Here is a 17,615-nt window from a genome sequence, read left to right as displayed (position 1 = left end):
ACAAAATGCCTGATTCTAGATACGGGGGAGAGGGGGGCAGTCCCTCTGCAACGGGTGTGCCCAGCTCACACACTATTAATGGCGAGTATGTTGCACTGGTTCCTCTGCCCTTTTGGCTAAGGTTTTCACCAGAGTCCCACAAGACTTTATGGTTCTAAATCACCCATTTATTTGCCAACTCTGACCACAGAGGCCACAAGTGTGCTCCCATCTGTATCTGATTTACCAGCTTCTAAGCAATTGGCTGCAGAAACTGTTTCCAAGTTGATCCAGTCTTTTCCAGACAAGCGTATTCTGGAAGAGTAGGAGTCTTCTGCTGTTACTTACACATTAAAAGAGACTGCTTTGTTATTGATGCTGTGTGCAGCAAACATCATGAGGCTTCTAGCAGTTTTTTTTTCAGATCCCCTAAGGCTGCTTAGATCTTCCCATTGCACCCGTTGTCCCAACTCTTTCTGTGCAGAGATTAAAAATATCCTGACAGGCTGTTTGCTCCTCCAAATGCATATTAGCTTTGTATCTGTTTGGGCAGGATTTTGTAAAAGTGACCAAACCCCATTGTAGATCTGGCAGTGTCCCAACGTAACAAAGGGACTACCACACCTGAAGGATGCACTTGTCTTTAGGGATCCAACAAGAGGAAGCCCTTTTTGGAACATTATTCTTGCTGGTGACTCCAGACCATGGCTGACTGGTATAAATCCCTGAAAAGGAATCTTACCACTGCTGCAGTTGATCCCTCATTTATAGAATGCATGGAACCTGTAATGGTTCATTTCAGTTTTGATGGTTTGTTGGAGGCCTCCCAGCTTATCTTCTGTATGGATCTCAGGTCAGTACACATGCATAGGATACTTTGGCTAAAGTGCTGGATTGCAAAACCTGCGTCTAACAAGAGCTTTGTCAGCATGGCCTTTTAGGGACAGAGTCTCTTCATATCTACTCTAGTAGACTAGTATGAATAATGCAACTGGCAAGATCGCCCATCTTCCTCAAATGAAGAAGCCTAAATAACAGACTTCAAAGTGTTCTTCCTCATTATTTAAAAAAAATTCCCTTTTGTTTCTCCACTCCAGTGCCCTCCAGATCAAGACGACCCCCTCCCCCACAAGCTTGGATCAAAGTGCACCTGCTAAGTCTGGGGCTCAAAATCTGGCAAATTCTCAGGCAACTCTCTTTCCTCGTGAAGGTGCATCACAATATTACAGGGTGAGCAGGGGGACGTTTGCCGATACCGAGTATTTGGCCGAGTAGTCATACTCACCCAAATGCTCCGATACCGGACCTTCCTGTCAGAGGGTGATTTTTCCCTGACCGGCAGTGCCTCGAGGGAACATGGAGTTGGCTTCTTGGCCAATCGGGAAGCCGGGTGGCAGGTAATGACTCCATGCTGTTTGGCCAGATCCATACTGATTGGCGGGGAAGCCGGCTTGGTGCTTGTGGTGGAAACCTCAGGGAGTTTTGCTCCCTGCCCCGCATCTCAGTTTTTCACCTGCATCCTTGTCTCTCCCCACTGTTTACCTGACCTGCATCAGGTCTTCTAAACCAATGTGTCTTTACACCATTTCCTGCGGCAAAACATCTTGAAGAATTCTACTCCAAGCTGTTCACAAACCCAAAGGGGGCATTCTGCTCACTTGAAGCCGAAAGCACTGAATGTCCTCATTTTATCTCAGAAATTCTATCTATCAGGCTGTCATCACCTTCCTTCACCAGGGAGACTTTCTTACTTCTGCAGACATCAAGGATGCATACCTGCATGTCCTCATCTTCCCAACACATTAACTTTTCCTATGTTTTGCTGTAGGCACCTGCAGCAGTTAATGGCCCTGTTCGACCTATCATTTGCATCTTGGGTGTTCACCAAGGTGCTGACCCCAGTACTAGCCCCGTTGTGCTCTTCTGGCATCCCCATTGTGCGATACTTGCACATCCTCCTCCTGAGGTAACAGTTGGTGCAGGCTCTGTCAGATAAATTGCTTTGATTATTCATATGTTACAGTGGTTTGGATGAATCCTAAACCTTCGGAAATCAGCGCTGAAACTCGTTTGGAGTAGGTTTAATCCTGCACACAGTGCAGGGCTGGGTGTTTCTTTCACAGGATAAACTTCAGACTTTCTGATCATGGATTCAAGCTGTTCAGTCTTTCAACTCTCCGCTTTTTCAGTGTTAGGTCTGATGGCAGCCTCCCTCGAGGCCGTTCCATTCGACCTCTAAAAGTTTCCATTTGTGTTTAACACTATAAAAAAGCAAGGTAATAAATGTGGAAAATGTGAAAATTAATTAGTTTATTAGTAGTAGTAACAGTAGCCTTTAGATATGTTAAAGTTATACTATGTAGACATTCCTAAATGGCTTGTATGGTCAGACCTCAGAAGTTTGCATGAAAAGGGGACCAGTGGATTGGAAAGTGTCATCCAATTTTCTGTTCTTCTCTGAATAAATTAATAAATACAAAACCAACACCGACATACTGTGTGGCCTTATAGGAAACAATGGTTAGTTCTAACAATATGCACTTTACAGTGGATTTGCTCAAAGGGAATATAGAAGATGATCCAAGGACCTATTTTTTTATTTTTTTTGACAGAATATCACATCCCCTTAGGGGAGTGAAGAGAAGTTTGTGCTTACTAACACCAAATGCATTGACTTGGGTCAAGCAGCTGCACTACCTGTGACCTGTTTAGTGCCATCTATTCACTGTGTGTTCTTGGTTGGGTGACTCTAGCTCCTAAGTTATACATGGTCAACACCAGTACCTTTTGTCTCTCCGGCGACTCCCCCACACTTACTTGTCACCTCTGCCGGTCCACAGGCGTTCCTCCATTCCTCGTTTTTTCCTTGTTGCGGGGACAGATACTGATGGCAGGGGAGCCATTGGCTCATTATATCATCAATGTTGGGTGGAGAGGAGAGGCGTGGCCTCCCAGCACCCATGCATCAGCTAAGCAGCTAAGGAGGGATCAGCGCTGCGGTGACCCACTAGAAAATGAGGAACTAAACATTTTTAAAGAAGATTTATGCAATTTTGGGCTTCCTAGGTAGAAACATAACAAAATATGAAACTTTAATATCACTTCAAGTTTTCGGAACAATTATACACAGAATTGCATACAGATTTTCATGTAAAAATGTTGTTAGAACATTTTATAATGCTATTGAGACTTGATGGTTGTCATTCAAAATTTTGTTTGATTTTGGAAGGAATGGTGTTTCCAGAATGAAACAGAACTATTTCAGGGGAGAACTAATTAGAACTAATTTAATTAGTTCTAGAAAAGTTTTAAATCCTGCACCTTTTGATTTTTTTTTTTTCTTTCATTACTGCAGCCGAAATCCATTGTCGATTTGACCACATTGACTGTTAGAAAATCAAACAAACTTTCCTAAAACAATTTTTTTTTTAAACAAAACTAACCGTGCATGCCAGGCTTAAGTGAAGCATAGGGGAAACTGTGAAGCATATTCAGAGGAATATTTTTGCTGATCAGAAAATTGACACATTTTAACATATCACTTAATGTTCATTAGGTTTGTTTGAGCCAGGAGGATTTGAATGTTCTGTTCAGTGTCCTTGTAGAAAATCTTGGTGAAGGTGGAGAAGGTACTACGGACTTAGAACAAGCCTCTGTGCAAAGTGGTATGTATTCATGACACTCTCTGGGTTAAGATAAAGGGGAACAACTATTGGACTGGTTAAGTTCTGCTTGGTCAGTTAGGAACAGAGGAAGCTGTTATGTGCTACAGTTATGTTTTCATGGGTCCTGACTGTAGCAGAAACATACATTTCTCCAGATTTGTGTTTTCTATTGACCGTTTTAACTTTTCTTAAATTCATAATCTTTCTACAGAATCTGTAAAATCTACGCAGGATGTTTTGCAAGCCTCTATGACTAGTTTGAAAGATTCGAATGAGTCGTCTCTGGAGCCTGGGGCGGTGAAATCATCATCTGCACTTAATATTCTGCTAAATTTTGAAATTAAAAGGGTAATTTGTGAACTTTTTGCAATGTTTCCATGATATAAGAATCACAATGTTTATGCTGTTTAGAGAATACTAAAATAACTACTATATAAGTCTGTGTGTTGGGTGTGTAAGATTAACTCTTTCCTCTATTCCAAGGTTATTGTCCAGTTAATGAGGCAAGCAAGATGTTCCCCTCTCCATGTTGTCCAGATTTCTCAGCTTGGAGCAGAGACAAGAGTAGGAAGTCATGAAATGACAGTAAAAGTATATCTGCAAAAGATCAGCATGACTTGCAATGACTTCAAGGGTGAGTTTGAAATCGCAAACTGTTAATCTATTGCAAAATGATTATTTTACAGTTAAGACAAGTATATTCCTTTCACATTCATGGAATTTAGAAACTGTTGGGTTATACTGCCGCCTACAGGAGGAATTGGACACTGGCAAACAGTCTACCCTTTTATGCTAGCTCTTTTTTTTCCTTAGTCAACCTTTTTCCTTCAGTTAGGATTCCTCTACAAGCCTATATACTCATTTATCCTAAATGGCGCTTCCTCAGAACTAGCTTTGGTGGCCTTAGCCAGACCCTGTTGGACTCCTTTTTCCCTGAAACTCCTTTGTCATCTGCTCCACAATGTTGAGATGGAGGACATTCCGATGATCCTCATAGCTCCAAACTGACCCAGGTGGATATGGCACTCCAAACTGATCAGACTTCTGGCAGACATTCTCTGGGCTCTTCTAGATTGTCCCTGTCCCTGGGTCCTGATTACCATCCTTCTTCACGGATGCTGGCTTTAATGGCATGGCTGTTTGAAGCCCAGGTCCTGAGGGATAAAGGCATCTCTGAACTGGTGATTCCTGCAATGCTAAGGACTAGGAAGTCTTCTTCCTGCAAGGTCTATCATCGTACATAAAAGGCATATTTCGCTTAGTGCAAGGCAAGAAACTTTCACCCTGAGACAAATACTGGCCCTTTAATACCATAAAGGTTCGGATCTCATCACTTGCAATATTGTTCCAATGACCACTAGTTCCCATTTTGTGATTAAGACATTTGTACAGTGTGTCTTTCATGTGGCTGTCCCTGAGCACTCCCAGTGACAATTCTCTCGGCACTGAATTTGTAACCTTTTAGGGATATTCCCCTTTCCACTGTCACCCAAAAGATTGCGTTTCTTGTTGCTGCGAGAAACATGTCTAAGCCAACGGCCCTATCCTAAAAATGAATCCTTTCTGGTCATGCAAAGGGCAAGGTGGTGTTGAGGCCCAGAACTTCCTTCCTATCTAAGGTCGTCCCGGCCTTTCACCTCAACCGAGACATCGTTCTTCCGTCCCTCTGTCCAGCCCTAGTTCCTTAGGAGATGTCCATCCATCGTTATGTGTATGTCTGCCTTTCACCTACTCTTTCCATTAGAAAGACTGGCACTTTGTCATTCCTGATGGTCCTTGTGAAGGTAAACCTGCTTCTTCTTATACCATTTCTCAGTGGCTCCGACAGATCACCATTCAAGCTTATGATCTGCAAAGAGAAGCAAAGCCAAACCTTTCTTTTGACCTTTACTTTCCTTTTTGGTCACAGGAGTACATTTACTAATATACTCCTGTAACCCAAAGTCAGCATATAGCAGGCTACTGCCTACTACGTGCTGACAGTGCAGAGCCACGCTGCAGCTGGGATGAATCTTGACAATATTGTTTGGATCCAGCCGGCTGTCTGATTGTCAGCTCTCTCTGTTTCTAGAGCCACAGCCAGCTGTGCCCGACCCCTCCCCTCTTTATACCTTTCTCCAATAAGCACTGGAGGTACACAGAGGGGAATGGGGAAGCCCTGTGGGGAGCAGTGACTGACAGTCACTGCTTTCTGCAGGGAAGAGACTGTGAGCTGAGCGATTAGCAGTTACATAATTGCTCAGCTCCCAGTATAGAGCTGGCGTGTGACAGCTACAGTGTTCCAAGCTGGCTCTAAGTATTGGGAAGAGTATGTTTTACACTCTCAATACTTTTCCTTTAAGGATCAGGTTCCAACTTTTCCTGTGAAGGCATACTCTACTAGATCTGTGTGGTCTTTTCGGCATTAGGTTGCCATATTTCCGTTTTTCAAAACTGTCACTTCTTTACACGTTCTCGAAGTTTTACCAGGTGGATGTTTAGGCCTCATGTAATGCCAGCTTCAGGCATAAGGTCCTTTTTAGATGGCTGTTAAAGCTGCAAGCAGTCCCTAGTTGTTGACATTGCCAGTCATTTGAAATATAAGGTAAATGCCATTCTCAACTGTACAGGTATCTCCCCCAAAAAACATACCACAACATTCAATACCTTGCTCTTTTCTCCCTGTCCCTACATTAAGAGATTTCTAATCTTTTCTCTGACACCCGTCACACCACCTGCCCCTGGACCCCATTCCCTCACAACTACTCCAGTCACCCTCTTGCTCTATTCTTCACTTTCTTACTCAGTAAACCCCACCAGTCCACTGGCTTCTGATCGCTCAAGTAATAAAAATCAAAATACTAAGAACATCATGCAAAACCATCTACAACTCTGTCCCCAGAAAATCTCAACTATTATCTCCAAATATCATCCAACCCATCCTCTTCACTCTGTCCCCCTACTCCCTAGGTCTCTCTAGCTCCCCTGGCATCTCCTCCCATGCTCACCTTCAGGGCTTCTATAGAGCCTTTCCCATCCCTCAGAACTCCTTAAGCCAACCTCCATGTTTTGTCTCTTACTCTGTCTGCCTTAAGGCGATCCCTGAGAACTAATTTCTTTAGGGAAGCCTATCCCGTCTCTAACAAGCGAAATTTTACTTTCTCAAGCAACTCATTACCACACAGTTTCTACCTTTTGCATCTCTTGCCCTTCTCTTTTAGATTGTAAGCTTTCAAGAGCAGGGTCCTCCTAACCCTCTTGTCTTAAATTGTATTATACCTTTTCTGTCTTTGTTTTGTAAAGTGCTGCATAAACTGCACAAGCTGTTGGTGTCCAAATCCTCTATTTTTTTCTCTCAATACTATAGGTTCTGATGGAGGGCCTCTGCTTCTTATCAACTCTTCTGATGACACCAAAGAACATCTTCTAAAAATGGAATATGTGAAGGTTTGGTGTTCACTTTTTCCCCCCGAAACAAAATCTACTCTGTTTTTGTAGAAACCTGTTATACCAAAATGTATTTGCCAGGTTTGCACATGTATATGATTTAAAACGAAGTATAGTCTAATGCAGTTTTAACCCCTTTGCTGCCAAGCCCTCTAGAACACTTTTACCCTCAGCTGGCCACACCATTTTTGCAATTTTTTTCCCATTGTTTTGATCTTCCTTTGCTGTGCTGCTAGCGTTATTTATTTATTTATTTTTATATGTGTTTTTATTTATTTTTTATTTTTACGGTTGGGAGATATCGGGGAAATATTAGCAGTCTAAGGGGTCTAATTTCATTTCCCTTTTGAAATAGAAAATGAAATTGAGGACACAGAGTCCTTAATCTCTTTTTCTGTTCTAAATGAATGGAAAGCACTCAGTACAGAGGCTTCCCATTCATTCAGAAACTGATGATAATAAAATATATTAACTATCACCAGTTTCTGAATGTGTAGAAGCTTCTGTACTGAGTGCTTCTCCCCATTGAGAAACTCCTGAATGAACAGGTAATGATGTAAAGCACTTCCTGTTCATTCATAACTGGGGACACATAGTACTATGTGTCCCCAGTTGTTTACAAACGCTGGACTGATCACCTGATCACTCCAGTGTTTGCTCTGCCTAGAGGATCGGTAAATATTACAGGTGTTTACCAATCCTCCGCTCGGTCATGCGCAGAGACGTTGTCATCTTGAAACTAACAGGATGCCACACCGATTAGCCATCCTGAAAGCGGGCAGCACTCCCTCCCTCCTCCCTCAGCATGCTAAAGCAACCATGAGCTTATGGCAGAGGGGAGAAAGCCACCGATGTATGGCATACTGACGTGGCCAGCTGGAAACAGTTGTGTTTCGCCATGCTATACGTCGGTGGCAGGGAAAGGGTTAAACCTCCATTACTAAAGGGTAATAGATTAGAGCTGGACCTCCAGAAGCGAACAAACCTCTCTCGCATTCAAAAGGGTTAAACCTTGCATGCTAGTCACCCATGACTTCCAATCTTTTTTATACAGTCTAAGGAAAAATGTAAACTTATGCAAGATGATGCTTTCAAGGAAAGTGGTACTTTTCATTTACATAAGCTGTTTTAATATATCCAGGAATAACTGATAAAAACTTCTGTTTATTGTTAGGAACAGATGGTGTGTTTTCCCCACAGTTGCTGTGTTGCAACTGAAACAAAACCAAAGGCAAACATCAATTAGACTCTTACTGTGGATGTGAAACTGATGCATGTTCATTTTGTTTTATTTATACCCCTAAACTTTTTTTGCATGGGAACTTTACCCATATTTTGAAATGGCAACAAATACACCTTTTAGAATTGTTTAGTAATGGCAATCGACAAACTAAGGACAGATTAATCCATCTCCCTTTACTTGCTAGAACTCTGCCACATGTGATTAGGACATGTGGCTATGCACCTCATCTCAGGGGAGATAAGTGTCTTTCCCTGAGATTTTGTGAGATTACGGATGAGATTTCCCAACAATGCTCTGCTGATGTAATCTTCCCAGGTTGCAACGCCTGGGCACATTACAGTACATCACTATTGCCCAAGAGGACTAGGAAGTAATTGTAAGTAAAAGAAAAATATGTTTGTTTAACTAATGGATGTAAGATGATTTCATATCAGTATGTAGAGCTGCACACTGATGTGATGTTAAGTGAAAGGGGGTGAAGGTCTGCTTTAATCTCAGAGAGCTAAATTCTTGCGATCTCTATCTTCTAGGCTGATCGTAATGGACCAGGTTTTAAAGCCATTCACAACAATACTGTTCAGCGCTTGAGTGTAAGTTGAGCTAACAATTTTTTTCTCTTTTGACTTGCATGTTTCATTTTTGTAAGCTAGGGTTTCAAATCATTACAATTATTTAAATACTTCTACTGATTTGAACATGAAGTATATTGCATGTTATTGGTTTGTGTTTAAAAAAAAATAGAATCTGATGTTGCAGAAAGTTTTTATATTTTTTGTACATTGAATTTTCCAATTTCAGCATTAGTTATGTGGTCTGCTAAAATGGCCTGCTAAAAAACCTCCAGATTTTTATTTACTAACCTCATTGGGTAGATTTTTCCCTCGCTTCCTGTCTGGAGTGGAAATTGCTCTAATGGGAAAACCCACAACACTTCCTTTTGTTGCACCCATACTCTTTGATGCATAGTAGACAGTAATTTCATAGGTTATACTATTCTGACTCCGATCGTTGTGATAGCTAAATATATCCCTTGCTGAGACCTCTATCTACATTAGACATGTATATTACAACAAAAGGCCACTAGATGGCAGCATAGGATAACACATGGATTTAGCTATGAGAAAATAGTTAGGCAAATCACGCTATATAAATTCTAACCTATATAACAATGCTAATATTAACTGAGGCTATGCATCTCATATTCTATGCCCCTGTTGGGGCGGCACATATACATTATGTTGTTATTATCTCCACACATTTAAATGTGAATGTTGAAAATTTTTAACTCACCCAGTCTTCTTTTTTTTTCCCCTGGTGTTCTTGGTTTGTAATACAATAACTTGCACATGGACTCATACTTGTCTTTTAACCTGCTTGTAATTTTTATATTCATATATACGAAGTAAGGTATCTGAATACCTATTAGTTGATCATATATGAATTTCTTTTGTCAGGCTTCTATGTCTTCACTTGATCTAATTCTTCACACTCAAGCTTTGCTTTCTCTGTTGAATTTCTTGTCTGCTGCCATGCCATCTGGTGAGGCCAGTGTGGCTGAGAGAACCAAGGAATTAAAGTCAAGCTTGGCAAAACAGAAGAGCGTCAGCACTAAGCCTGAAATTAGTAAGTCTGGTACTACAGCAATATGTGATAGGGTTGAAAAAAAAATCAGCATCTAAGGTATTTTTTTAACGCAGAAAATCTGTAATTCTGTATCTTGCAATTTATTGTATAACACCAAAGTAACAACTGTTCATATGTATTAATGTTTTCAGCTGTTCCTGGCTCCACAGAGGAAGATGTTTTTGACATGAAGCTTTCAGCCACATTAAATGCCTTTAATGTTTTTGTTTGTGATGAAACGTGTAACATTGCTGATATTAGGATCCAAGGTACGTCCTTAACAGCTGCCTAGTAGTAAATGTATAAACATGGGTATTGTCAGGTCATAGTTGTTTGTTTACTTGACTTTGCAGTATGTTCTTCAGTGCAAAGGTGAAATATGTCCTTAAAGTGAACCTGTGTCCAGACTATGCACACTAAAGTGTATATGTATACGGAACAAGCGATAAAAGCACTTCCAAACAAACCACTGTTCACCTCTGTGGCTATCAGCATTAAAGAGCTAAAAGTGTTGCAGTTGTAATCTTTTCAATTGCAAAATAATTTTTATAGGCTGTCAGCCTTCTAATGTAAACAAACAGCTGGTGTTTACAGTTGAACAGAGCCTGATGAGTAGATCACCACCCCACCGTGCCAACAGCTCCTGACCCTGCACACCACCTCTCTCATCAGAGTGGTATTAGCAACATGATTGGACCCTAGCAAGATATTGGCAGTTTTCTGCTGCCTATAATGCAGGTGCGTGTGTGCATTTTAACCTCTGCACTTTGCTATACATACTACTGTCCCTGCACTCTGCGCTACTTATGCCGGACCTCTGCGCCATGCATTACATACTACTGACTCCTGCACTCTGCGTTGCATACTACTGACTCCTGAACTCTGCATCACATACTTCTGAACTCTGCATTACTTACTCCTGACCCTGCACTGTGTGAAACTTCTGACCCCCGCTGTCTGCAGTACATGCTGCTGACCTCTGATTTCTGCATTACATGCTACTGACCTCTGAGAACTAAACTATGCATTATATCAGGGGTACCCATAAGGTCGATCGCGATCTACCACCGATCGCGTAGTCCTCTTCTCCCACCCGTGGGGCTTCTCTGGATCCCCGCTCCGCTGCTCTCCCCATCTGTATGCAGCGGGGATCCGAGAAGTGAAGGAACCACCAAAAGCTCCAAAAGGAGCTGGCTACGGCTATGCCCCCGCGGTGCTCGTACGGCTGCCGGCTGAATGTGTCAGGACACCTCTCCCCATGTGCAACGTCAGCCACACAAGCACCACGGGAGGACAGGACGCCGGGGTCTCTAGGACGCACTGGAATGTAAGGTGGCCGACTCCCTGCGTTCAGGGGCAGGAGAGGGTGTGGGGTTGTATTGAAGTCAATGGCACCACAGCCATGCCCCCTGCCCACAGTGCGATCACCCGCAGCGGGAACGCAGGCACATTAGTGCCTGCATTCCGGTCCAGTGCGATCTGCAAAAATAGTGCTTGCAGCATTTTTGCGGATTGCGCTGGACTGGAACGCAGGCACTAATGTGCCTGGGTTTCTTGGTGCAGGTGATCGCACTGTGGGCGAGTGGCCTGCCTGCGGTGCCATTGACTTCAATGCCACGCCCCCTCCCACCCCTGAATGCAGGTGTTTTTTCGTTGGTAGAGCTCATTGAGCTCGTCATTTGAAAAGTAGATCTCCAGACGAAAAATTGTGGGTGCCCCTGCATTATAGAATAGTGACCTCTTAACAATGTTACTTACTACTGCCCCCCCAACTCTTCAAAGCTTCCTTACTTGTTGTTCAGGAAGATCTCCACCTGTCCCGGGTTGCCTACCTTATGTTCTAAGCTGGTAGAAACTGACTGAATCCTAACTCTTTTGTTTTTTTGAGGATTTTTGAGAAAGTATAACTTCAATTTAAAACAGCTGGAGAGATTAGGGGTGGCTTGTTTTATAGCTTGCTATTGAAAAGGCGCGAGGGAAATCTGCCAAGGGGCAGACTGCACAAGGCTGCCAGCTGTAATGACAGGTCCCAAGTGCTAGGCTGGCAGTGTTATGAGATTGATCGAAAGTTTTCTGCTGCCTACAATACAAATACATATCCATATGTTGACCTGTGCACCGTGCATTACATACTACTGACCCCTGCACTTCATTATATAGTACTGACCTTTGTACTCTGGATTACTTACTCTCAATCAGCAGAGGGGGACCTGCAGTTCTCCATCAGGTCCCCGTCTAGTGATTGACAGCAGCAGAGGGCGGGTGCAATAGCTAGTTTGCTATTGGCTATTGCAAAGTGAAATAGCCAATAGGAATCTAGCTATGCATTCCTATGGGTTGTTTTTTTTTTATTCTGACAGCGTACATAATGCGGTTATATCTGCTCAGGTAAGCCTGCACCCCCCCCCCCCCCCCCCCCAAAAGGGTCTATAGAGGACTACAAATCCCAGCAATACATTATACACTGTATGTATATTGTACTATTACTGGCATTTGTTGTATTCCTATATAGCTGCTGGTATTCCGTATAATCATTATACAGCAATGCAGAATACCACCAGCTATAGAGGACTACAAATCCCAGCAATAATAAATTATACGGCGCAATGGAGAATAACACCATCTATAGAGGAATACATCAGATCCCAGCAATAATACTTTATATACAGTGCAATGCAGATTACCAGCAGCTACAGAGGACTACAAATGGACTATTGCTGTGATTTGTTGTTTTCCTCTGGGATTCGTTGTCTCCTTTAAGCAGTGGTTCTCAACTTGTGGGTCGCTGTGTGATTTCTGCTGTGCTGAGAGTCCTCCTCAGCCCTCTCCTAGTGCAGCAGTGTCAGTTCTCCCGCCATGCCGCCAGATGTCGCTACAGCAGCCGCGTCATCCCTAAATGTTACCGTTGGGGGGGGTCACCACAACTTGGCCAATGTTACCAAGGGGTCCGGGCCCTATAAAGGTTGAGAACCACTGCTGTAGATAATTGGGGCAAACAATTAAATACTTGTGCAACCAAGCAAAGTATATGTTTAACATCACTACAATAAAGTCTCCCTGGTTAATAGGGATTACTTATCATTATTATCATCAGGGATTACTTATTATTGTTATTATTATTACATATCATTATTTCTATATACTAAAACACCCATGTTAAATTCTCTTTTCACCTCAGCACTGCTGTTTGAACACTGAAATATTTTTTTTTATAATCTGACATTCAAACTGTAATCCCAATACATTTAATTTTATTATCTGTGTCGCACAACACCATTAGCATCAAATGTCTCAGTTATTGTGTTATGTGTCATAATAAAGTAACTGTTATATTTTCGTATCCAGTGCAATGTCATAATTACTCACTTTGTTGTAAGTCACTAGAAGTCAGTGCTATAAGGCCTGTTTATGCATGGTGACTTACAAATTGCACAATGTGAGATTATTGCTCAAATTGATTTATTCGCTCTTAGGTATGGATGCATCTTATGCTGTGCAGGCCAGTAGGAAGGATCTCTATGCCCGTCTTCGTGACTTTGTGGTCATCAATGTGGATCCAAAAACAATTCATCATAAGGTAAAATAACGTTTTTTTTCAGAAATGTTACCTAAAGGCCATATTTGTATCTTTTAAACTTTCTGACAGGCACATCCCTAGCCTGATTTGTAAAATGTGTTTCTATATGTGGATGCCATTTTATCAGTTTTAGCTGTTTCAAACCTTCAAAGGTATTCTAGAGTCTTATTATTTTTGTATGTTTTCTTTAGATACACATGTAAATATGATCAGCTTGAAATGATCTTACCAATGTGTGTTTAAAATATTAAATGCATCAAAATGTTCTCCTAGAACCCAAATTATTCTTGCTTTTAAATACACTATAGTTTTTATTTACTAGCCACCTCCATTATTTTTAATTTTTGGTGGGCACCAATGGGTTAAATCAATTGGTGGCTTCTTATATCTATCTAAAAATTCAGTGGCAAGAGTTCCCCAGGTTAATTTGAGTGCACTATCGATTTCATATGGTCATATAGTTGTGACTCTTTTGCTCATAGATTCCCCAGTCATCTGTTTTCACATACTGCAGAACAGTACACTAAGGTTCGGGTTTGTAATGGCTGTAAACGTTGGGCAGAAGTTACAAACTTTGTGGGCATATCTTACCCCTGGAGTTCCTAAAAAGGTGTAAGATTAAGCTTGCCATCAACTTTGACATTTCAAGTGAACCTGTACTTAGACTATGCGCATTAAAGTAATTATATGTTCTGAACAAGCAAAAAAAATAGCTCTGTAGCTGTAGGCATTGTGAAGAATTTCAACTTCAAAGTTCATAGCACAGTCAAGCTGTGCAGTAAAAAGTGCCAAAACAGAAGGTATTCACATGTCTCATTCCTTCACATATCCCAAAAGTTAGAGAATTATTCCTCATTTTAGGACAGTAGGCGGTGCCATGCGCATCATTGCTTTACACCCCAATGGGCAGATGCCCACCCAGATCTGCTGGTGTATAGTGCAAATAAAGCCCAATATTATAAAGCAAGTTACTCCAAACTGCATACAGCTGTTAGGCTAGTTGGCCATCATCAGTGCAGTGTAACTTCTATGGGGGAGGGCTTGGGACCCAACAGGACATAACAACCATACAGGTCATGGTAAGACTAAAGCAATCCAAAAGCTCTCAATGTTCAGAAAGAGGCACTAAAATCACAACTCCTTACACCTTTACTTTCTATGGAGAGCAGAAAAACAGTTAGAGGGGCTAGTAATGGCTTGTTTTAAAGCTCTTTTATTGCTTGTTAAAAATATCTAAAAACTGTAATATCCATAGCCTGGCCATAGGTTTAATGTCATAGGTATTATGAACACTTAAATGTATACATATTAAAGTTAACCTGTACTTTTCCCTTTTCAGGATTAAGTAACAGGTTTACTCTAAAGCCTACCCCCTCCCTGGTGATACATATGCTCCCCTGCTGCCTTTTTCACTCACTGGAGCCCTGACTAAAAGCTGCTGTGTTAGCACTGGGTTGGGCCTTCCTCTCAATCCCACATGACAGTACTTGGACCTGGCAATTTGCTGTTTAGGTTCCTAGCGCTGCATTGTTGGAGAAAGGGAAGAGAAATTTGAAAGTACTTAAGGTAGAGCACTAGATGTAAACTTGTGCAAACATGGGAATAATATGCAGACCAAATGCAGATAGCTTTCCAGGTGGGATTTAAACTCAGGACCAAAGCTGCAAGGCAAGGGCACTAGAAACTTGTGCTGATATACATGTTGGGACTTTGTTGTACATTTATTAATACACAATTTGAACATTGTTATGTGGCCTTCAAACAGGCTGTCTACATACTGGGAGAAGAAGTGTTTAGCTTGCAAATGACATTGTTTCCGGATGCTACAGAAGGCCCTGCTTACAAGGATATGTCTGCGGTAGATGGCAAGATCTTACTGAGAGTGGGTTGTATACACATTGTGTGTTTACATAAGTTCCTCATGTCACTCTTGGTAAGTATTCCTTTTTCTTTAATCGGGTCTTATTCAGGTTCAAAGCTGAGCACCATACAAAACATGTTAGAACGTATAAAGGTTGTGTGCCTATTCAGTGTTAAATGTTATGTTGGCAGGAACCTATGGTCTAAACTGTATTGTTTTGTATTTTCTGGATGCCAAGCAGTGTAAACATTGCCATTGGATGCTGCTATGGGACAAGTCTTGTGTGTGTATGTGTATTATCTTGTTGCAGTGCTGATGTAAAAAGGGGTTTGATTTTGGTCTTCATCACTTGATAGGCTCAGGTAAGTCTTCATTTTTTGGGAAACTACTTTTTAGGTAAACTCCAGGAAATTTCCTACATACACTATTACAATCCATATACATGTTCACAGTTTTTACAACCTTCTACAGCCAGTCTTGTGATTTACACATATTTTCTACACTTTACAGTCAAGACTCGTGTTGTTCTAGATTAAACAATCCATCCTCCTGGTCCAGCAGTTCAGCCTCCAATGCCACTTCTCCATTTCTAGCCTATTAACTGGACAAAGAATCCACATTATCTCTGCTGTTCAGTGGCCTGACCTAGAAAGCAGTAAAACTGATATTAAACCAAGAAGTAGTAAAGTGAACTTACTGACTTTTCCAGGGGGTGTGCACACCCCAAAAATGATAGAAAAATTACAAATCCTTTTGACATGTAAAACAGTAAATCTGTATTTCAAGTGTGTCTTTAGATTTTACACCTAAATTCTACTTTATCACAGGATTTAGACTGCATATAAGTACAGTGTTTCAACAGCTTACCATGCATGCTGTAGCAGAAGCTGGTTTCTAATTTGTTTGTTATGCCCATTTGCTGTGTGTTATTAAATAGTGGGGATGTTCAGACACCAAGTTTGGTACTCGCTACAAGTACAAGTACAGATACATTTCCAGCTCCATGACTAGACTAGAGAAAAATTCAAAAGTTAGGAGGCATCTGTCATTCGTAAGGAGCATACAGAGTTCCTGTGATTTGTGCATTCCTGTTTTAATGTATGATTTTTTTTAAAATAAATATAAATAAAGAGATGCACTGATACCATTTTTACAAGTACTGATAATAGTCAAAGTACTCACAGATACAAGTACTGATACATTTTTGTTTATTGTTAAGTGACAGTTTTTCTTAAAAAATACAGCCTAATGATTTCAGGATTTCAGTGGTGGAGCGCCAGAACTAAGTCCCAGCTGCAACCCTGGTAGTTCTCGTGAAAATGCCAAGTATCGGCACTGGTATCTGAACATCCCTATTAAATAGGCCAAGCAATGTTGTAATGTTTAATTTTTTATTGTTTTTTTGTCTTAGAATTTCTTTAACACATTCCAAGCAGCTAAAGAGGCTGTTGGCACAGCAACTGCCCAAGCTGCAGAAAAAGCTGCATCAAGCATGAAGGATTTGGCACAGAAAAGCTTCCGCCTTGCCATGGACATAGACCTGAAAGCCCCAGTTATTTATATACCACAATCTTCAGTCTCCAGCAATGTCATCATTGCGGATTTAGGCTTGATAAGAGTCCGAAACAAGTTCACCCTGGTTCCAGATGTCACTGGCTCACTTCCGCCAGTCATCGATAAGATGGATATCCAGCTGACCGAGCTGAAATTATTAAGGTCCGATTATCCTATTTGTGTCTGTTATTGTTCTGATATTCCCTTTTCGGTTACTATAGAATAGCCTAAGGCCTCGTTCAAACAGGCGGCACTTACCGTTCCTCTGAAAAGAGATCTGTGGTGGATTATTTTTCAGAAGGCTATAGATCTGCAGTTTCCCAGCATTCAGGAGTCTGGCTGCCTCCTTCGTGCATTTTTGTTTTGATCCCAGTGGGGATTTGCTATTGCAAAACCATGCTGCGACCACATATCGTGTTGCACAGTCCCACTGTTTGCAGTAATCATCTTTAGCAAGCGGCACCACCGGCCAAATGCAATATGCAATATGCAATTCTTAATTGCCCACAGCACAGTTTACAGGGCTCATTGACTACTAATTTACCTTGTAGGTAGTGTTTTGTACAAACACTGAAAATACACGTAAAGTGACACAAGCATTAGGGCTGCAGCTAACAATTATTTTCATAATCGATTAGTTGACTGATTACTTTTTTCAATTTAATTGATTAAATTGTTAAAATAAAC

At 41.4% G+C, this 17,615-nt stretch overlaps 1 protein-coding gene across 1 annotated transcript in view; it reads left to right on the top strand.

The window, feature by feature from the left end:
- The window catches only part of VPS13C (vacuolar protein sorting 13 homolog C), a 225,912-nt gene that overhangs the window by 132,178 nt on the left and 76,119 nt on the right, over positions 1–17,615 (top strand). The window contains exons 37-46 of the mRNA XM_018552762.1: positions 3,536–3,644; positions 3,856–3,992; positions 4,128–4,278; positions 6,991–7,070; positions 8,844–8,903; positions 9,768–9,945; positions 10,107–10,205; positions 13,410–13,513; positions 15,279–15,446; positions 16,786–17,090. Coding sequence (XP_018408264.1) covers positions 3,536–3,644; positions 3,856–3,992; positions 4,128–4,278; positions 6,991–7,070; positions 8,844–8,903; positions 9,768–9,945; positions 10,107–10,205; positions 13,410–13,513; positions 15,279–15,446; positions 16,786–17,090 — 1,391 coding nt within the window. The remainder of the gene's footprint in view (positions 1–3,535; positions 3,645–3,855; positions 3,993–4,127; positions 4,279–6,990; positions 7,071–8,843; positions 8,904–9,767; positions 9,946–10,106; positions 10,206–13,409; positions 13,514–15,278; positions 15,447–16,785; positions 17,091–17,615) is intronic.

The sequence above is a fragment of the Nanorana parkeri genome, unplaced genomic scaffold (assembly GCF_000935625.1).
Source record: "Nanorana parkeri isolate BGI_ZX_2015 unplaced genomic scaffold, ASM93562v1 scaffold97, whole genome shotgun sequence".
Taxonomy (NCBI): Eukaryota; Metazoa; Chordata; class Amphibia; order Anura; family Dicroglossidae; genus Nanorana; species Nanorana parkeri.
Note: the sequence above shows the minus strand (reverse complement) of the source record. Positions and strands in the feature narration are given on the sequence as shown.